This window comes from Solanum tuberosum, unplaced genomic scaffold, assembly GCF_000226075.1.
Source record: "Solanum tuberosum cultivar DM 1-3 516 R44 unplaced genomic scaffold, SolTub_3.0 scf00072, whole genome shotgun sequence".
Classification (NCBI taxonomy): Eukaryota; Viridiplantae; Streptophyta; class Magnoliopsida; order Solanales; family Solanaceae; genus Solanum; species Solanum tuberosum.
This window is the reverse complement of record NW_006238999.1, coordinates 348,514-370,816: the sequence shown is the minus strand read 5'-3', so window position 1 is coordinate 370,816 and position 22,303 is coordinate 348,514. Positions and strand designations below refer to the sequence as shown.

The 22,303-nt window shown below is 38.1% G+C and overlaps 3 protein-coding genes across 3 annotated transcripts; 1 reads left to right on the top strand and 2 right to left on the bottom strand.

Moving 5' to 3' along the window:
• The first annotated feature begins 2,883 nt into the window (after positions 1-2,883).
• On the top strand, positions 2,884-4,642 carry LOC102582283 (lysM domain receptor-like kinase 3). The gene has a single exon (XM_006345723.2). The coding sequence runs from the start codon at positions 3,222-3,224 to the stop codon at positions 4,536-4,538; it is 1,317 nt and encodes a 438-aa protein (XP_006345785.1). The 5' UTR covers positions 2,884-3,221; the 3' UTR covers positions 4,539-4,642.
• A 287-nt stretch (positions 4,643-4,929) lies between these two features.
• LOC102581625 (methyltransferase-like protein 1) lies at positions 4,930-12,971 on the bottom strand. Its single transcript, XM_006345721.2, has 7 exons — positions 12,837-12,971; positions 9,513-12,006; positions 8,197-8,280; positions 7,906-8,010; positions 7,709-7,817; positions 6,437-6,588; positions 4,930-5,468 (listed from the first exon to the last, which is right to left on the bottom strand). Exons 2-7 carry the CDS (start codon positions 11,937-11,939, stop codon positions 5,028-5,030), a joined length of 3,318 nt encoding a protein of 1,105 aa, XP_006345783.1. The 5' UTR covers positions 11,940-12,006; positions 12,837-12,971; the 3' UTR covers positions 4,930-5,027.
• A 645-nt stretch (positions 12,972-13,616) lies between these two features.
• LOC102581956 (methyltransferase-like protein 1) lies at positions 13,617-21,989 on the bottom strand. Its single transcript, XM_006345722.2, has 7 exons — positions 21,803-21,989; positions 18,135-20,620; positions 17,813-17,896; positions 17,441-17,545; positions 17,245-17,353; positions 14,590-14,741; positions 13,617-14,188 (listed from the first exon to the last, which is right to left on the bottom strand). The coding sequence occupies exons 2-7, from the start codon at positions 20,550-20,552 to the stop codon at positions 13,781-13,783; spliced, it is 3,276 nt and encodes a 1,091-aa protein (XP_006345784.1). The 5' UTR covers positions 20,553-20,620; positions 21,803-21,989; the 3' UTR covers positions 13,617-13,780.
• Positions 21,990-22,303: the final 314 nt, after the last annotated feature.

Here is a 22,303-nt window from a genome sequence, read left to right as displayed (position 1 = left end):
TATATTAAGAAACAATACAATTCTTGTCTCAAAACTTTATAGTTATTTTTCAAAGATTAAGAAATTAACCAAAGCAAATGACCAAAAATAAGAATAATTTTTTCACAAATTTGTTTGTAATTTGCATACTAGTTATGTTGATGCAAAATGCAAATGTAGCAATAGCAAGTCTCGCAGATAGGGCCAGAGCATGCATGCCATCATGCCGAGCAGTTCCAACTTCTACTCTTTCGAGTTGTGAGAAAGCTTGTCTAGATTTTGCAAAGCGAACTTATGATAAGAATTCATAAATATGGAGTAACTGATAGGTCAACTAGAGGGCCGGTTCAATAGAATGGGTGACTTAAATATTGTAATTGATTCTAACTAAATTAATTTTTTTTTTAATTGACAGTAGAACGTTTCTGGTAATATTTTGTAACTAGAAAGGATATTGACATGAGGGTTATACAACTCTACATGTAAGTTGTACCCACATGTTTATGCGGGGGTGTATGCGACCAGGGTTCTGTCCAAGGAAGAACCTCTTTTTTAAGCTTAATATTGGTGCACCCACAATTTTCAAATCTTGGGTTCGTCTCTGGTGGTAACCATAAGAAAATATCAGCACATATAGTTTAAATCAAATGGCAACCTCCAACAAATTTTCTTTTTTTTCCTTGATTAAGTAACTGTATTATTCGATATTGTGTTGTAAATTACAGAAGTTTGAGGGATCAATCTTGTTACAAGTGAAGGTATTATAAACTTCATAATTTACATAATCAAGTCTACGCCAAAAGGCTAAAAGAAGTTAATAAGATGTCTCAAGTGTATGTAGTGGATTATACGCTACCTTCAACCCCCACGGGTTAACTCGGTTGGCTAAGGTTGAGAGACTTGTGTGTTAGGTCACATGTTTGAGCCCTTGCTAAACGAACTAACTTTGTTGTTTAAATGGAGAAGGGTGGAGGAATGGCCCATCATCCCCGAGTTAGCCTATAGGGTAGGCTCCAAATGGATTTCTCGATCATAAAAGAAAAATGCTACCTTCAAAACATCTAAAATACCTGGAGGGTATATGTCTACCATGGCCTTTTGCATCTGGTAGGTATCTTCCTTGCAAATCAACTCAGGAAAGGTTCTGTTAAGGAGATCAAATTGTTCCTGTTGAACTCTTCCCAAAAACAAGTGAAATGGTATTCTTTCGTATGGCTGCACATATTTGCTGCCTGAAAAAACAAAAGCACAATGAGCAATATTGATTACGACACTGTAGAAGTCTGCCAAATAGACACACGACAACATCCAATGCACCAACTTAAGTTGCAGAAATGGAAATTTGGAACAAATGAAACTGCGTAAAGCAATTAAAATGGAAATTAGGAACCAGAGGTATTAAGTCATTGGATATTATCCATTCAAGCTTCATGTACTTAAATGTCGAACTAATATCTGGTTCCAATTTTAAAAAAGAACATCCAGTCTGTTTATTAACATGATTAACTACAGATTAAGAGTTGCAGAAGTTCCCAAGTCAGCCAGTCAAGAGCAATCAGCTTATTTCAAGTCACTTCACAATCTTGTTTATATAAAAAATGACATTTTTGTTTCTTTTGTTGCCCACAACAATTGTAAACGGTGAAAGGGGGGAAAAGTATATTAAGGGTTGATTGGTTTTGAGTAATACAAAGTAAAAGAAATAATATTCATGACATAGCAATTTTAAGTAAAAATTTGCTATGTAACTCAGTGTTCCATTCCATTTCTTTTCTTTCCATCAATTAACAAAAAAATTTGAACTTATAGCCAAAGCATAGATGTCTTCGTTTGGTACGTGGATAATAAAACCCGGGATAAAATTCAGGATTAACTTTATCTCATGTTTGGTTTGAAGTATTAGCTAATCCCAAGATTATTCTATCCCACTATTTGTACTAAAATGGTTTACTATCCCATATAAAATGTTTCTCCCAAGGGATATCCTTGCTTATCCCATCCCATCGCGCATACCAAACGACCAGTAAAAAATGAAGCACTCACACTCATTGTAAAGATAAACTTTTTACAACTAATACTCTATGTTGCTTGGACTCTTCAAAAACGTCTAAAGATGCGTGTGCATTTTTGGAGGATCTGACACATGTGCAACAACATTTTTAGAGAGCCCGAGCGACATAACTAATAGTTTAAAGGTAAGCAAATCATTTTACAAACATAATCATATCACTCATTTGGCACCTCCTATTTGTTCTAATGTTATTTGTTCTAATGTTTTCATGCCCATCTCATCATCCACCACAAATTTGTTTACACTAGTATCCACAAGACTAGAGGGATTGACTCAGTTGGTGAAAGACCCTCACTAATACATAATTTGGGGGTGGAGTCAACAAGGAGCCATTGACATGTTGAGCAATGACCCTTGCACAAGAGACTTCCAGATCACTAACAGTTAATCCATTCAAACAGAATGATGAGTACCAAGGGTGAAAGTCTCCCAACTTTTTTTTGACATCATTTACTCAATGTTTTGACAAAAAAGCTACACATTAGAAATTACAATAAAAACTTAAAAATCACAATTTTCAGAGTAAAAATGTACTCCATCCATTCCATTATTCCAACATAGTTGTCATGTTTCGCTTCTCAAAAGTCAATTTGACTAATTATCAAAGCTATAGATTAGATTAGATTAATTCAATATTTTAAAGTTAAAATTTAAATATTCAAAAACTATACAAAAAATACTATAAATTGCAAATTTTTCTTCTATCAATATGGCTCTTAAAAAGGAAATTGTGACAAGTATTTTGGAACGGAGGTGTTTATATATATATATTTATTTATGAACAATCTGTTATCTTAAGATATTTTTCATGAAAATATATACATCTTCTACTAATAAAGAGGAGAAGAAAAACAGGCAGACACACAGTCTTTATTGAGTTTTCTAGTGGCTTTCTGTCTCACTCATCTCAAGTAACTCAATCCAAGAAAGAGACACCACTAATAGAATAAGCCATTTCCAAAGAAGACCAAAGACTTAATTGGGCCAAAAAAAAAGAAGCAATCTTTACCAGTTACAATTATGATCAAACAGCTCACGTCTTCACCAACCGCCTTCATATGACAATTCTAACAACAATTACTTCTCGATCTCAAACTAGTTGTGATCGCGAATTCAATTTTGAATCGAAAAGATAAAGATAGATAAGATACCTTTGATTTTGATTGCCTTCATGTGTAAATCCAAGAAGAAATTAACCACTCAAGTTATGGAACCGAAACAGAAACCAAGAAGATCTTCTTCTTCACAATCACCTGCGGCTGCAAAAAAGTTGTCGTCTTTGAATGATCATGATCATCAGTTGTCGTTATCTACAAGCCAGAATTTGATATCCCCAAATGGTTCAACAGAGAGTTTCATACTCAATTTGAAAAACTCACAATCATGGGCTTCGTCAAAATCAAGTCATCACTCATTAACAAGCCTTAAAGGAGTACTATTTCCAGAACAACCTCATATATACAATTTCACAGAAATTCGTTCAGCTACCCAGAATTTCTTAAAGGATCCATTTTCGTCTTCATCTACATCGACTTCGTGGCGTTGTGTTCTTCGTGGTCAAGAGATGGTTGTAATACAGAGAAAATTCCGACGACCTATGGAAACTGATGAGCTTGTGGATCAAGTAGCAATGATTTGCAGAAGTCACCATTCTAGCTTAATTCCACTAAAAGGAGCTTCAGTTTCTGGAAATTATATATATTTGGTGTATGAATATACACAAGGAGTTAATCTATCGGAAGCTTTGAGGAATCGAAGAAACCCTAATTTTACTGTTCTTTCGAATTGGATATCAAGGATTCAAATTGCTTCGGATATAGCTCATGGTTTGGATTACATTCATCATTCAACTGGGTTAGGTTTAGGATTTGTACATAATCACATCAAAAGCACAAGTATTATTGTTACTGAACCTTCGTTTCATGCGAAGATCTGTCATTTCGGTACGGCGGAGCTTTGCGGGGAAACTCCGAGTGAAATCCAGGATTCGGATAGTGAAATCAAGCCGAAGAAATCACCGGAATTGAAGAAATGTGGAAGTAAAGGTTTGAAGTTTGAAGGTACGAGAGGATATATGGCGCCGGAGTTTCAGTGGACGGGAATGGCGACGGTGAAGAGTGACGTGTATGCTTTTGGGGTGGTGGTTTTGGAGTTGATTTCCGGGAAGGAGGCAGTGAAGTACGAATTTGATGAGGAGACTGGTGGATATGTTAGGGTTTCGGTGATCGAGACGGCGGTGAAAGCGTCGGAGGACGGCGGTGTAGGGGTGAGGGGGTGGGTGGATAAGCGGTTGAAGGATTCGTACCCGGTGGAGGTGGCGGAGAAATTGGTTCGGATCGGGTTGGAATGTGTGGAGACTAACCCGAATAACAGGCCGGATATGGGTCGGGTTGCGGGTCGGGTTTCTCAAATGTATTTGGAATCAAAGACTTGGGCCGAGAAGTTTGCTCCGCTTACTGACTTTACTGTTTCTTTAGCACCTCGTTGATTATTTTTAGTATTTTTTTTCCAATTTTTTCTAATACAAATTTTGGGATTAATCATACATTTTGTAAATGAAACATAGAATTTTTAGAAAAATTATAGTGTAAAGTTGATATCTTTCTTCTTTTACTTATTCGAAGTAATCTGACTTTGACTGAGATGTCTTCTTTGACTAAACGATATAGGGTATATTGACTATATTTCATTATCATAGCAAGATAATAAAAATGTTAATCGCGAATACAAGGAGAAAATTGTACTCGATAAATTAGTCAAAGTACATACAAACTACGATACTATCATTATTTCCCCACTTAGTTACTACATAATTAGAATTTCATTTCAAGCAAAGAGTTCATGGATCTGTCACCAATCTTCTGGCTAAAGAACACATATGAAGAAAGGAAGGCATCTTCATGGCCTTGACATTATATTATAAGGTAAAAAAATAATAATTCAAATACATAATAACACAACAAATGTGATTTTCTCACTACAATAAATTCATTGCATTATGAGATTCATACTCTGAACTTTCAGTGTTGGACTGTCTAAAGGCAGTATTATACCCATACATATCGAAATGCCTATTATCCGATATCATATGTCCACCCTCTCTCCCTTGAAAACTCTCCATCGGTGGAACCCAAGGGCCTGTGTTGGGGTTGTTAGAGCTAGAGGCTTCTTGGTTCACGTTTTGCGAATTATTATTATTCTGGGGTGAGTTACCGGCTGGCCTCTTGTTGGAAGAGTTTGTTGTCATCACAGATATAGATGCTGTCTGTTGCTGCTGATTCTTCATTGGTGACTTGGGCCGAAGAGACTCTATTTCAGGTGTTGTAATAACAAGATGTGGGGCGCCTGGTGGTGGATTCCTTCCTCCCCCACCCTGCCAGACTTTACCATCCCTATCGGCAAAATTCCGCACATAGGTCTGAAGTTTGGCAAAGTTTTTAGTCAGCATTATAAGACACAAATTCATAACGAAGGTAGCATTATACATGCAAAAGTAAACTATTTAAGGGGTCGTTTGGTAGAGTGTATTAGGAAAAATAATGCATGCATTAGCATTGTGTATTACTAATACTTTGTTTGGTACTCTTTTCCAACCTATGTATAACTAATGCTTGCATTAGTTATACACTCTATTGTGTATTAAGGTGTATATTGCTAATGCCATGGATTTCTAGGTATTAGCAATGCAATGGTTTTAATGCATGCATTAGATTAACTAATGACAAAACTACCCTCTATTATTATTATTATAATAATTATTCTTACTATAATAATAATAATTATAATAAATATAATAAGAATAATTATAATAATATTAATTATAATAATAATAATAGAGGGTAGTTTTGTCATTAGTTAATCTAATGCATGCATTAAAACCATTGCATTGCTAATACCTAGAAATCCATGGCATTAGCAATATACACCTTAATACACAATAGAGTGTATAACTAATGCAAGCATTAGTTATACATAGGTTGGAAAAGAGTACCAAACAAAGTATTAGTAATACACAATGCTAATGCATGCATTATTTTTCCTAATACACTCTACCAAACGACCCCTAAGTGTACAAAATAGGCCAAGCTTTTGATCTTCAAACAAGCGTGGGAATGAGGTTAGAATTACCATCTTTCTTTCCTAATAAAGACAACATATTCAAGTGATACAATTGAGAGAACACAAAGAGACAATGAATACGACAGAATAACTAAGCACGTCCAATGATATTTCTATTTTCTCTTCCCCACCCCACACCCACCCTTAAAAAAACAAATTTGAGAGATTTATTTGGGAGTGTGGGGGTGAGAAGACAGAGCAGCTATGTCCTTGCCATGTCTACAAGGTAATAAAATCAACAAACTAAAAGGTTAGCTAAAATTTTACCTCTGCACTGAAGTTCGATGAAGATAATCCTTTACCAACAGTCAACCAGCCAGATCGAATATTATGGTCTTCACCAAAGAGCTCAAGCCTTCTCCGGCCAAGCGCAAAATGTTCAATTATACGGTACATATCTTCAGGCTTTACAGTTGATCCTGCATATGGTGACCGATAGCAATACAAAATAAGCTAAGCCACTACACATATTCAGTACAGAGAGACAACACAGCATACCACGCATATTCAGTACAGAGAGACAACACAGCATATTATGTTAAAATACCATTAATTGTAAGACAGAATATAAATTAGCAGAGAGAATACAGGATGATACAAGATTACGTGCAATGGCGGAGCCATGAATTTTACTAACGGGAGTCAAATTATAAAGAAATAACCACATGAAGAATTCAAAGGGATTCAACATGTAGTTTATATACATAAAAAAAAATTACCTATCTAAACAGTATAAATTCCAGCAAAGGGGTGTAAAGTGACACCCCTTTGGACAAGGCATCTACGCCACTGATTACGTGCATTTCATGCATCAAAGGATAGTGTTGCAACTTCGAAACGTTCTCCCACAGACAGCAATAGCTGTTACATAACTTGGGAATAGCAGACCAATGAAGGACTACCATAACTTGAACTATGAGAGGAGAAAATTGAAGATTTTGTTCAAAACCAGTTCATACAGAATTCTGGTAAAAGCTGAGGTTAACTGAAAAGCATATCCAACACCAAAACCAGCTGGAAATTACACAGAACGCCAAAAAGAAAAAGTGAAAAGAGCAATTCATAAGACAGAATCTCCACCTCATCTGTCTCCCACCCTTCACCCCAGGTAAAGGAGTTTGTTCTTCTCATTTTGTGAGTAAGCCAAATGAGAAGAAAACCCCAAAAGGTAAAGGAAAAAAAGCATCATTTGAAGACAGGGAAAATCCATCAACCTCAAAAAGGACAGTTTTCCTTGTAAGACTCAAAGAAACACTTTTTTTTTATTTCACAACATTATTATCGTTAATTACAAACAACTATATGTGTGTGTGTATCACTTGAGAGAAATCCATATTTTCGAATTAGTGCTGTTAGATCAGCCTCAGTAGCTTCTATCAAGTATCTTACTCACATAGGAACACAAACAATTGGAAAGTGGATGAGAAAAAGCAACATGCTGTCAGTGTCTGCAACCCTATATTTCATGATTAACATTTCTAATCTGCACAAGAGAACATAAACCACACACAGCATTGTCTGGAATGAAAAAGAATCTACCATAAGGAGGTTCCTCAGCAATAATCACATCTGTGTCAATATTTGCATGAATTATATGCCCATCGGTACTACGACGAACAGTTCCTTTTATGCCCAAAAGGCAGTGTTCCTATGTCATGACAGGGACAAGCAGAATGTAAGTTATATATGATGGAAAATACACATATGGGGAAATGAGAGGGCATAATGTTAAAAACCTTTGTATGCTGAAATAAAGTATGGGAATCATGCCGTAATCCTGGAGTTGCATTGGTTTTGTTTGTTTTCACCCAACATATGTCCTCACATCTGCGGAATCCCCACTGCAGAATGGAGAGAACAATATTTAAAAATAATCACAATGACCTAATATTGAAAACTGCAACCAATAGATGCATGTGATTGTGATTGTGCTCATCTGTGGTGCAGCAGCAGAAGGAAGATATCAAAAGCAGCAATCAGCAGATTCATGACCATAGAGTGTTTCTCAGATTGGTTGAACTACATACCTTCTTCAAACATTGCCGTCCTTGCTCAAGCCCCACACCATCACCAACCCAAAGAAAAACAAATGATGGAGTGTCAGCAATTGCCTGAGAATAGACAGTTCACACCATCTTTAGTCCCGGAAAGGAGAATCTAACAGGTCTGAGTGACAAACCAACAATTATGCAGACATTTAATCTCTCTCTCTCTCTCTCTCTCTCTCTCTCTCTATATATATATATATATATATATATATATAGTTTACATACTACATGAAGGTAGTATGTTAGCAAGATACCCATTTTTGCTTTACCCAAAATACCCTTAATAGCTTATCGGATTGGTACATATTAATATATGAGGTTTTTTGGTCTTTTTATAAATATAATAAACCCAACATATCTGATACTCCATTTTCCCGTGTCTCTCTTGACTTTTGAGTCTCTCCCTTTGTCTATCCTCCTCTTCTTTCCCCACCCTCTCTGCCATTTCCAGTTTCATCTTCAATGTCAAATTAAAGGTACCATGGCCATAATTTCTAATAACTATAAAGTGTTCTTCAGTTTCCATACCTAGATCTTTTTGACTAAATCCCATATTATCTTCTTTTGTATTTTGTTTTAGATATTTCGGGCCAATCTTGGAAAAATACACTACAACATCAATGGAGTTACACATGTGATCAATCGCCTCTTTAGCTTTAAGGAGCTTATCATGCATTTTTGCAACTTATACACCAGCAAGATTATAAAGCTCCTTTTTCTTACCAAAAGACATTACGATTATTTATTTTCTGCGGAAAGTGAGTTCAGTTTTTGGGTTTAGTGTCAATGGAACTTCTTGTGGAGGATTTATAGATGATTACAAAATTAGATCTGCCGAAATTGGTTTAAGTTGAAAGAATACTGGTTTAATGGTTGGAAGAATCTCAATTTAAAGACATAATTAACAATCCATCAATAAAAAAATTGAAGCTACGGAAATGGGTAGAAATCCGTAAAAAGAGAGCTTGCAGCAAAGGAAATTAAAGTTGGCTACTTTTCCTTGTTCAAACGCTGGGTGTAATGGTGAAGAGCATTGAATAACCTAAAAGACAGAAAATCCATTTAGCTCATTTGCTGCTAGTGTGTTATTAAGGACATTTTAGGAAATTAAAAAAATGGGTATCTTGCTAATATACTTCCTCCGTGTAGTATGCTACGGCATAACAATACAAGTAAAAATAAGAGTAGATAATAACAACGAACAAGTTTTGCACCTGAGGTTCACTGCATCCTACTCTAAAGCAACAGTTAAAGTATCAAGAGTAAAGAACCAGGCTGACATGCAAAAGTCATACCTCAATTTTGAGATTCATTATTTCCTCAAACGTCCAGTACTCCATATGGTCAGTGACACCAGGAGCTCGATGAACATATTCCTCCCATGGGGGGTCTATTAGAATGACATCAAATTTGGTCCCAAAAAAATCCGGTGACAGCTCATGCTCAAGCAGGTCGCATTTGAAATACATGGGAGGCGAAGAAGAATTGACAACAATCTCATCCTTCCTTTGAATAAGTTCTCGAAGCTTGGGATAGTCCTCAACAACACTGGTAAGTTCTAGTTCCCTGATAAAATTTTGAGGCCTCGTGCCAGTGTCTACAAAATTTTGGGAGTAGTCATTCTGCTCACCCCTAGAAGGAGCTTTGCCAGGTGGGGCATTAGTTCGATGAGGCACCCAGCCAGCATTAGCTTTATCTTTAACCTGTCCATGACCTCCTGGTATTAGGCCATTAAAATTTGGACCAGACATATTTGGCGGTGTCCCTCTTCCAGGGCCAGATTGATTAAAATACATTGGATTCCCCAAATTAGGAGGGAATCCAGTCCCAGGAAGCACAGGTGAGAGTCCAGGTGGAACACCTAGCATATTCATCTCAAGACCTCGGGCTCCAGGCCAAACCACAGGAGGTGAAAATGGAGGAATGAAAACACCAGGAGCCATTGGAGGACCTGGAGCAGGTGACATGTTAGGAGCTAAAGACTGCAAAGATCCAGGTGATGGCATTCCAAGTGGTCCAAAAGGTGATCCCATCATTGGCATTGGAGGTCCAAACTGGTGGCCATCTCTTCCTGTGGGCCTCCCTCTTCCTCCTCTCCCAACCCTACTTCCTTTAGAACCCATTGGAACATCTCTATTGAAGGAAGATGGTTCCTGGTTTCCATATGGAGGTTCTGAACCACTATTGGAAGTTTGGCCGAAGGCAGCTCGAACAGATGCATCTCCTTTCTGGGGCCTTGATTCAGTCTCATCCCTATATGAACCATCACCTGATGTATTCTTTATATCTTGAGCAGATTGGCCTGACCAATTCATGTTTCTTCCCCTGTCATCCCTAGGAAAGGCATAGTTCTCATCATCTGGAACTGATTTTGCATCAGAACTCTGATTAACTTCAGTTGTTCTTGCTGCTGAAGATATGGCCTCCTCCCTACCATAGTCAAATGGCCTGGTTTGGATCTCTATGACATCATAATTGTCATTTGAAATTCCATATTTCGATGAAGTTTTCAAGGCTTCAGTCCTATTTCCATCTTTTCTACCACCAGAACGAGGCCTTTCATTGTCAATCCACCCACGTCGGGGCATTTCCCACTCTCTTCCATGTTCATAAGGTGTCTCACCTTCTTTTATTTCCTTGTCAACAAAGTTCCCTTGCCTTCTTTTCCACCCATCTTTGGACCCATCCCTAACTCTGTTTCTATCGCTCCTGCCATCATCCCTTCCTTTTGATTTATCATCTCTCGCACCATCTTTTTCTTGTTCTTTCCTCCTGAAAGTATCTCTTTTTTCATATTCCATCTCAACGCTTTCTAAATCGTAATGGCGTCTTCCACCCTTCTCAGGTGTCCTGGGCCTATCAGAGGAGTCCAACTCTCTCCTAGTTCTCTCTCGCACCCGTGAGCCACCGTCATCACCTGCGACCGCAGACCTTTCACGGCTTTCCGCAATGTCATGACTTGTGGCACCTTTTAGCTGTCTATGCTCCTCAAATCTCTCTATGCTCAATTTATCGTCCCGTATAGAAAATGCTCCTCCTCTGTCTTCCTCTATAGCATACGACCTGCCTTTCTTAATCCTATCATAGTCAATTTTTCTCTCGTCACTTTCTGGGTATTTACCATTCTTGTCTCTATTTGACTCTTTAAGGCTATCTAACAACACATGACCCTTTTCTGTGGTACTGTCCTTTCTTTCCAAATGTCTAGAATCCCTTTCCAGTGCATTTCCAGAGTCCCCACCATGTAGCTTCTCATTATTACCTTTATTTCTTGTCTGGGAACCATCACCATCAGAAAACCTGGAAGTTGATTTCCTTCTGACACCATCATTAGCTAGGATTTGTCCTCTATCCCCTGTTTTATCTCCATTATCATACTTGCCCCCAAGTTCTCCATCCTGATACCAATTGCTCAATGTCTCCAATGTATTCTCACCGTGTTTCTTCTTTGTCAATTTGGACCGCAAGTCGTTTTCAGCCTCATAGTCATCCTCACCAATATCAGCTTTGCTTGATCCTCCTGATCTTTTCCGACTCTCATTTCTTTCCAATGTACTTCTCCTTCTTTCATTACTATCTAAACCTTCAGCTTCTTCACTGTTGCCAGGCCTTGACTTACTTGACCTGTATTTTCTCTTATCATCCCCTTCCCAGTCATCGTCAAACTTTAAGTCTAGGTCATCCTGTTTCAGATAACTCCTTCGTCGTTCAGGGGAAGCCATCAACAGAAATTACCCTCACTAGATGATTCTCAGCACTTCATTGAATGATGCAATACCAGATAGCCTCCTGAGAGATAGAGAGAAATGGAGAAAATGATTGATGAGCTGACCTTACTGTGAATCTAAATTCAGGCAACAATTCATGATATAAGACACAGACAAAATATTGTAATTATAAGAGACAATGAGGTACCATGGGAGAGAGAAATACAGAGAATAAACTATGCAGGTTAAACAGGAGTTTCATTCCAATAGTTTCAACTCAATGATGCTAAATACTATTTTGAACCCACCACAATCTTCCTCTGAGTGGAACCAGCAATATGTTTCACATGGTCAAGCACCATTTTCGACAAAAGAACAGAGCACAGAAAAAAGATTGATAACCGCCACCTTATTCCATTTAGGTCACACATACGCTTCCAATAAACTTGCACCAAATTTTTTTTATTAGACTGGAAAAAATGTTTTTCAAAAAAGTACTTCTAGAATTTGGCAGTTTGTGTTTGACTAATCAATTTGCAAAAACACTTTTGCCTTAGAGCAGTAACTTGTGTTTGGCCAAGGTTCCAAAAGTGTTCCCTTTTTCAGCTTTTGAGTAACAACTTCTGCTACTGCTCAAAAATACTTAGGCTTGGCCAAATACCTCAACTATCTAAGATAATCACTACCATTTTTGGCTTCCCAAAAGCTTAGCTAATCAGGCTATTAACAATCACTACCTAATTATAATTCAATCAATCAGTTCCAAACTAAACACCACAAACTAAAAGTTCAATAATCTTTCGGAAACTCATGTATATCTTTGTATGAAGACTTAAGGACTCAAATAACAGAAAACACAAGCATATTCCGAATATTTAGAATTTACACTGAGAAACAGAAGAAGTAGAGCACCTTCCGATGCCGGCGGATTCGGTGGCGAGTGATCTCCGGTGATCAATTCACGGCGTCGTCGTAGAAATATGGAGGAGGTATGTGGAAGCAAAGGGAAGATAAAGGAAATCGGGTTTAAAGTATTATGGATCCGAACCTCGATGGATCAAAGGAAAATTGACCCGATCAACTTTGACATAATGAATACGTAATTTATTATTTTTTACTAATCGGATTCATGTTTAATTTCATCAAGATTGAAAAATATTTATTTGAATTTAGTTTTAATTTAGGAGGTTTAAAAGAGAAAAGGAATATTTGTGACCCTCTTTAGTCTTAAACTAAAAAATATATATTACTCTCCAATACTGAGTTTAAAAAAAAGTAAATAAGAGATATGTAGAGTAGAATGAATGTATCAAATACTCTTTGATCTTGTGAAAAATTAAAACTAAAGAATTGACAAAAAAGAAAAGAAATGCTACTTTTTAAACAAACTAACAAAGAAAATAAAACAAAAGAAATATATAGATTATATAAAAATATCTTTTTAATTTTATAATCTTGATACGAAAAGTTGAAATTCAAGAGTAGTCAAAAAAAGAGGCAAACTTTTTTAAACAGAATAAAACAAAAAGCAAGACAAACAAATAAAAAACCGAAGCAGTATAATTTTTTATTGTTAGTTGTGTTTAGTTCTTTTGTATAATAAGAAAGATAAAATAGGACAAATGTACTACATTTGAGAAACCCAAATAAAATTTGGAGATAGTAGGAGCTAAGAGCAAGACAAATATCAAGTAGGTTGAACAACAGAAGATCCTCAATTATCCATTGATGAAGAATATATATACTCAATTCTCTACTGAATCATCAACAGATTAAAGAAATGAAGACGTCTTCATGACCACAATATCGTAACGTAAAAAAGAACTGTTCACGGCGCGGAGAATGTGGTTTTGTCACTACAAGAATTCAGAGTTTGTCTGTCTAAAGGCTGCATTATACCCATACATATCGAAAAGCCTATTATCTGAAATCATATGTCCATCCTCTCTCCCAGGAAAAATCTCCATTGGAGGAGCCCAAGGACCTGAATTCGGGTTGTTAGAGCTAGAGGTTTCTTGATTCACATTTTGTGAATTAGTATTATTTTGGGGTGAGTTCCCGGTTGCCCTCTTGTTGGATGAGTTGTTTGTTGTCATAGATATAGATGCTGACTGATGCTGCTGATTCTTCATTGGCGACTTGGGACGAAGAGCCTCTATTTCAGGTGTCGTAACAACAAGATGTGGGGCATCTGGTGGTGGATTCCTCCCTCCCCCACCCTGCCACACTTTCCCATCTCTATCAGCAAAATTCCGCACATAGGCCTGAAATTTTTCAAAATCTACAGTAAGTAACGAAGACAGCATAATACACACACACTAAATTATTTCAGTGTACAAGATTAAGCCAATCTTTTGATCTTCAGACATATTTGGGGAAGAGATCACAAATCACCAATCTTTGTTTCCAAATGAAGACAACTATTGAAATATACCATTGAGAGAACACAAAGGAAAATGAATAGGACAGAATAACTAAGCAGGTCTGATGCATACTGAGAAGAGCAGGAATCTGCCGACAAAATGCATGTTATTTCTTTCTCCCCCTCCCCAAACCCCTACCTGAGTTATTTTGGGTGATTAGGGGGGGTGAAAGACAGAGCAACTATATACTCTCCATGTCTCATAAATAAAATGAACTAAAGGAAGGGTAACTAAAAGTTTACCTCTGCACTGAAATTCGATGAAGATAATCCATTACCAACAGTCAGCCAGCCAGATCGAATATTATGATCTTCACCAAAGAGCTCAAGCCTTCTCCGGCCAAGTGCAAAATGCTCAATTATACGGTACATATCTTCAGGCTTTGCACTTGATCCTGCATAAGGGGACCAGTAGCAATTCAAAGAGCTCAGCCATTGTGCATACCCAGTGCAGAGAGACAATGCAGCATATTACGTTAAAATTTCGTTCATTTTAGGACAGAATCCAAATTACGTGCAGTTCATGAATCACATGATAGTTTAACTTCTAAACTTTCTCCAGCAGAAGCAATAGCTGTTACATAACTTGGAAATAACAAACCAATCAAGGACTACCATAACTTGAACCTAAGTTGCTCAGACTCGGGTTGCGGGTGTCTGATATAGGTGTGGATCTAGAGGTCAGATCCTTCGTGTTCTTAATTTTAAGATTCGGGGGTACGAATCCAGGTATGGATACAGGTGCTCAGATTCAGCTAAAAATAATTCAAATATCCAAAAAAAGAATTATATGTCTAAATTATAAGACATTATTTTGAAAACTTACAAGGTATTTCAAAGAGAAATTATTGATCAAGAGGAGGATCCCGAAAGAGATAAAAGGAAAAGGACTGACATCGAAATTTCTACTAACAAGTTATTCCATTTTCTTCAATTTCACCTTAGTTTTTGTTTTGATTACAAAAATCATAGGTATTTATTCCGAATTTCTCCGTCAATTTTGGTCAAAGTACCAAAATCAGTTGACCAAATCCGGTATGGATCCCACACCCACATCGTAGCGACACGGATGTGGCACCGAAAGTGAAGAGTCCAAGCAACTTAGACTTGAACGACAGGAGAAGAAAACTGAGGGATCATTTAGTTATGAGGATGAAGGATAATAATTCCGGAATAAAATGTGGCTTATTATTCCGGGTTTTGTTGAATTTTTAATTTCGGGATTGGTAATTCTATGTTTATTTATACCACAATTGCTGTATTATTTTACACCACATTCAATGTGGAAAAACAATAATCCAGGGATAAAACAACAACATGACACATTTGCCCTTCTCCAAAGCTCTTCTTCCAAAGTCTTTCAAGAAAGCCAAGGTTAAAATTGAAAATAAAAGTTTATTCAATGTTATCTAGTGTGAAACCGAACACATTTATTATGCCCCATATATCCTATTTCTAGACCAATGAACCAAATATCTACCAATTAAATTTATATCCACTAAATAATCTTGTTCACATACCAAACAACCACAAAAGGCTCTATTCAAGATGTGTTCATACAGAATTCTGGTAAAAGTCCAGGTTTCAACTGAAAGGCATATCCAACACCAAAACGGGACCGAAAGCATAAAGAAAGCCCAAAAAAATAGTGAAAGGAGCAATTCATAAGACAGAATCCCCACTCCATCAGTCTCTCAGCCTTCACCCACCCAGGGAATGGTAATTGTCCTCGTTTTATGAGCAAACCAAACAAGGAGGAGAAAACTGAAGATGGCTGGTTCTTATGGCTGAATTAGGGGCTTTTAGGTGGATAGCAGGAATGAGGGAGTGGAGATTCCTCCGCTACTCTCTGCTGATGATACACTGGTCTTTTGTGATGCCAAATTGAGCAATTATTCAGGTGTTGGCTGGTGTTCTGGGATGTGATGCAAGGATATTTATTACCTACGACAAATTTGGGACTGTCTTTGGGGGCAAAGAATAGGTCTATGCACATATGCAATGGGGGGATTGATAAATGTGATAAAGAGGTTGACAAGATGGAAGGCACAATATTTATCCTTGGGAGACAGGGTCACATAATGATTAGTAATGCGTTTCCCACTTATATTATGTAAACCCACACCCCGCTAAGGTGGAGAAAGATTGGATTACTTGAGAAGAAACTTTCTTTGACAAAGTAACAAGGGAACTCATTTAGTTAGGTGGAAATCTGTCTCATCCAGTAAAATGTTAGGGGATTTGGGGATCAGAAACTTCATATTACAAAACCAAGTTTATTATGTAAGTGGTTATGGAGAATTGATTCTTGAGCTGAGGGTCTCTTGGAAACAGCCTCTCTACCTCCACGAGGTAGTGGCAAGGTCTGCGTACTACTTACCCTCCCCAGACCCCACCTAGTGGGATTTCACTGGGTTGTTGTTGTTGTTGTTGTTGTTGTTGTTATGGAGAATTGATATAGACCACAATGCCTTATAGATGTTAGAACTTTTATTTTATAGGTCCTATGCATTCTAGGAGTGGTTTAGCCTTTCGGAGATCTATACATATAGAAGATATATAGAGCTTCTGATAAGTTCTCATTTTCATAGTATTGGCATGAGATGAGTTTAAATGAAGGTGCGGGGTCGGTGAGGATTCATAATTTCATATAATCAACCCCAACCCCAACTTGTTTGGGACTGAAGCATAATTGTTATTGTTGTTGTTGTTATTGCCATAGGTCAGTAGCTCTATCAGTATCTTACTTCTATAGGAGAACAAACAATTGGAAAGTGGATGACAGAAGCAACATGCAGTCAGTTTCTGCGACCCATATTTCATGATTAACATTTCTACTCTGCACAAAGCAAACATAAAATGCACACACAGCATTGTCTGGAATGAGAAAGAATCTACCATAAGGAGGTTCCTCAGCAATAATCACATCTGTGTCAATATTCGCATGAATTATATGGCCATCGGTACTACGACGAACAGTTCCTTTTATGCCCAAAAGGCAGTGCTCCTATACCATGACAGTGAACAGCAGAACGTAAGTTCCATATGATGGAAAACTACCAAGCATGGTGAAATGAGTGAACAGGATATAAACCTTTGTATGCTGCAATAAAGTATGGGAATCATGACGCAATCCTGGAGTTGCAGTGGTCTTATTTGTTTTCACCCAACATATGTCCTCACATCTGCGGAATCCCCACTGCAGAATGGAGAGAACAATGTTTAGAAATAATTACAATGACCTAATATTGAAAACAGCAACCAACAGATGCATCTAGTTGTGATTGTGCTCATCTGTGGCAGTAGCAGAAGGAAGATATCAAAAGCAGCAATCAGCAGATTCATGACCATAGAGTACAACAACAACATACCAAGTGTAATCCCACAAGTGGGGAAGGTAGAGAGTTTGTTACCGATAAGACATTCATGAACATAGAGTATTTCTCAAATTGTTTAAACTACATACCTTCTTCAGACATTGGCGCCCTTGCTCAAGCCCCACGCCATCACCAACCCAAAGGAAAACAAATGATGGAGTGTCAGCAATTGCCTGAGAATAGACAGTTTACACCATCTTTAGGCTCAGAAAGGAGAAGCTGACAGGACAGAGTAAAGAACCAACTACTCTGTAGCCATTTTAAAAAAAATAGAAGTACAACTGTATAAGTCAAAGTAAAAGTTGCTAATAACACAACATTTTTTGCACACGAGGTTCTCCACCAGCCTACTCCAAAGCAACAGTAAAAATATTTAGAGTAAAGAACCAGGTTGACATGCAAAAGTCATACCTCAATTTTGAGATTCATTATTTCCTCAAATGTCCAGTATGCCATATGGTCAGTGACACCAGGAGCTCGATGAACATATTCCTCCCATGGGGGGTCAATTAGAATGACATCAAATTTGGTCCCAAATAACTCTGGGGAGAGCTCCTGCTCATGTAGGTCACATTTGTAATACATGGGAGATGAAGAAGATTTGACAACAATCTCATCCTTCCTTTGAATAAGTTCTCGAAGCTTGGGATAGTCCTCAATAACACTGGTAAGCTCTAATTCCCTGATGAAATTTTGAGGCCTCGTGCCAGTGTCTACAAAATTTTGGGAATAATCATTCTGCTCACCCCTAGAAGGAGCTTTTCCAGGTGGCGCATTAGCTCGAGAAGGCACCCAACCTGCATTAGCTTTATCTTTAACCTGTCCACGACCTCCTGGTATTAGTGCATTAAAATTTGGACCAGACATGTTAGGTGGTGTTCCTCTTCCAGGACCTAGTTGATTAAAATACATTGCATGATTTGGCAGATTCCCCAAATTAGGGGGAAATCCAGGTCCAGACAGAACAGGTGGAAGTCCAGGTGGAACACCTAGCATATTCATCTCAACACCTCGGCCTCCAGGCCAAACCAGAGGAGACGAAAATGGAGGAATGAAAGGGGACATAGGTGGACCTGGAGCAGGTGACATGTTAGGAGCTAAAGATTGCACAGATCCAGGCGACGGCATTCCAAGTGGTCCAAAAGGTGATCCCATCATTGGCATTGGAGGTCCGAATTGGTGGCCATCCCTTCCTGTAGGCCTCCCTCTTCCTCCTCTCCCAACCCTACCTCCTTTAGAACCTATTGGGACAGATCTATTGAAGGAAGACGGTTCCTGGTTTACATATGAAGGTTCTGAACTGGAAGGTTGGCCCCAGGCAGCTCGAATAGATGCATCTCCTTTCTGACCCCTTGCTTCAATCTCATCCTTATTTGAACTGTCACCTGACGTATCCCTTAAATCTGGACCAGATTGGCCTGACCAATTCATGTTTCTTCCCCTGCCTTCCCTGGCATAGTTCTCATCATCTGGAAGTGATTTTGCATCAGAACTCTGATTAACTTCAGTTGTTCTTGCTGCAGAAGATATGGCCTCCTCCCTACCATAGTCAAATGGCCTGGTTTGGATCTCTATGACATCATAATTGTCATTTGAAATTCCATATTTCGATGAAGTTTTCAAGGCTTCAGTCCTATTTCCATCTTTTCTACCACCAGAACGAGGCCTTTCATTGTCAATCCAACCACGTCTGGGTATTTCCCACTCTCTGCCATGTTCGTAAGGTGTCTCGCCTTCCTTCATTTCCTTGTCAACAAAGTTCCCTTGCCTTCTTTTCCACCCATCTTTGGAACCATCCCGAACTCTGTTTCTATCACTCCTGCCGTCATCCCTTCCTTTTGATTTATCATCTCTCACACCATCTTTTTCTTGTTCTTTCCTCCTGAAGGTATCTCGTTTTTCATATTCCATCTCAACGCTTTCTGAGTCGTAACGGCGCCTTCCACTTCTCTCAGGTGTTCTGGACCTATCAGAGGAATCCATCTCTCTCCTATTTCTTTCTCGCACCAATGAGCCACCGTCATCACCTGCTACCATAGACCTTTCATGACTTTCAGCCGTGTGATGACTTGTGGCACTTTTTATCTGTCTATGCTCCTCAACTCTCTCTATGCTCAACTTATCTTCTTGTATAGAAGATGTTCCACCACTGTCTTCCTCTATAGCATACAACCTGACTTTCTTACTCCTGTCAGAGTCAGTTTTTGTCTCGCCACTTTCCAGGTATTTATTATTTTTGTCTCCATTTGAATTTTTAAGGCTATCCAACTGCACATTCTCCTTTTCTTTGGTGCTATCCTTCCTTTCCAAACGTCTAGAGTCCCTTTCCATTGCATTTTCAGAATCCCCACCAAGTAGCTTTTCATTTTTACCTTGATTCCTTGTCTGGGAACCATCACCATCAGAAAACCTTGAAGTTGATTTCCTTCGAACACTCTCATTAGCTAGGAATTGTCCTCTATCCCCAGTTCTGTCTCCATTATCATACTTTCCCCCAAGTTCTCCATCCCGATACCAATTGCTCAACGTCTCCAATGTATTCTCCCCCTGCTTCTTCTTCATCAATTTGGACCGCAAGTCGTTTCCCTCATAGTCATCCTCATCAATATCCGTTTTGCTTGATCCACCTGATCTTTTCCGACTCTCATTTCTGTCTACAGTACTTCTCCTTCTTCCATTACTATCTAAACCTTCAGCTTCTTCACTGTTGCCAGACCTTGAATTACTTGACCTGTATTTTCTCTTATCATCCCCTTCCCAGTCATCGTCCAACTTTAAGTCTGGGTCATCCTGTTTCAGATAACTCCTTACTCGTTCAGGGGAAGTCATCAAGAGAGAAAACCCACGCTAGATTATTCTCAGCACTTCATTGAATGAATGCAATACGAGACAGCAGCCTGAGAGATGAAGAGAAATTGGAGAAAATGATTAGTGAGATAGCCTTTTAGTGAATTTACATTGAAGAAATAATTCATAATGTAAGAGACAGACTAAATCTAGTAAGCATAAGAGGACAATCAGGTACCATGGGAGGGAGAAATATGGGGAATAAAATATGCAGGAGTCTCATTCCAACAGCAACAACTCAATGACCCTAGTTACTTTTTTTAATACTACCACAACCCTCCTCTGAACGGAACCAGCAATGTGTAGCTCAAATAGGTGAGTTCTTTTATAGGAAACGTCCCCTAGAGACTTACTGATTAGAACAATACATAAACCTATTAAATAGTGGCTAATAGAGCCCTAATAATATCCACTAGTAAAAGAACATCTATCAATGATCATGTATTTATGGATAGCTATACAACAGCACAAATGTTAACATCCCACGAACATAAGCTACCTCTACAGATATTCTGGATTAGAAGTGACAGCATAGAGAGAGTCGACATCAATTTCAAGCATTTACAGAAGATTATCTTCAAAGTTGTTATAAAAGACGATGCTTCAGCAAGCAGAAGTTTTCAAAAATGTGCAATCAGAAACATGGATATGAAGCAAAATACAGGCATCAATTGCCTCAAGAGTGATGCATGATCTTAGTGATTCCGCATCTAAGACAAATAACCCATCCCGGACGTATAATCCCACTAGTGGGATTTGGGGAGGATAGTGTGTACACACACATTAGAGAGGTTGTTTCCGATAGACCTCGGCACTAGAAACTTTGGATAATTAGAAATACACTAACAGCATAGGTGAGTTCACAAACCATAAAATCCATACATTAATGTTCAAGCACCATATTTCACAAATGAGCAAAGCACAAAAAAGATAGATAACCTCCACCGTATTTCACTTCAGTCATACATATTCTTTCAAATTATTTCGTGTGTTATTTCTCTAAAGATTTAACAATCAAAACCTAATTACAGTTCACCATCAATCAGTTAGAAAATCACGCACCACAAACTAAATGTTCACATCTTTCGGTAACCACTGATTTGCTCTTCGTATGAAGAACTAATGACTCACGTAACAGAAAACACAAGCATAACTCCGAATACATAGAACCTAATAATATTTCTCAGCGATTATTGAACAAAAATTGAATGAGAACATGGCCGTAAACTTACAAATTGGGAACAAAATGTGTGTGGGGTCGTAACCGGAATAAGTGGAGCACTTTCCGATGCCGGCGGATTTGGCGGCGAGTGACGGCGGCGACCTCCGGTGACCAAATACGGCGTCGGCGAAGAAGTGTAGAGAGTAGAAGCGGAGGCAAAAGGTAAGAGAGGAAGAGAAAGCGGGTTAGAACTGTTATGGATCCGAAACTAGGGATATAATTGGAATATTGACAAGTAAAAAAGGGTTGTTTCGGTAATTGAACTCATAATAAATAAATTGCTTTAGGTGATCGATATATAAGTAAAAATATTAGTTTAAAATTAAAATATTGTTATATGATTTTGGCAAATATTATAAGAGGCGCGAATGAAACTATAAGCTAAGAGTTGCGGAGCAAGATAATGTGTATTAGAAGGTGAAATGGCATAATTAATATGAAATATTATTTACGAAACTTATATTTTCCTATTTTTACTAATGAAGTTATTTTTCTTATTTTTAAGCAAGGC

Coding starts and splice junctions, on each gene's coding strand:
- LOC102582283 (XM_006345723.2), top strand. CDS start 3,222: ATGTGTAAATCCAAGAAGAAATTAACCACTCAAGTTATGGAACCGAAA.
- LOC102581625 (XM_006345721.2), bottom strand. CDS start 11,939: ATGGCTTCCCCTGAACGACGAAGGAGTTATCTGAAACAGGATGACCTA. Junction 7,818..7,905: donor CTTTATTTCAGCATACAAAG/GTTTTTAACATT, acceptor GTCATGACATAG/GAACACTGCCTTTTGGGCAT. Junction 5,469..6,436: donor CATCGAACTTCAGTGCAGAG/GTAAAATTTTAG, acceptor GCCAAACTTCAG/ACCTATGTGCGGAATTTTGC.
- LOC102581956 (XM_006345722.2), bottom strand. CDS start 20,552: ATGACTTCCCCTGAACGAGTAAGGAGTTATCTGAAACAGGATGACCCA. Junction 14,742..17,244: donor TGCTGAGGAACCTCCTTATG/GTAGATTCTTTC, acceptor CCCCTTATGCAG/GATCAAGTGCAAAGCCTGAA. Junction 14,189..14,589: donor CATCGAATTTCAGTGCAGAG/GTAAACTTTTAG, acceptor GAAAAATTTCAG/GCCTATGTGCGGAATTTTGC.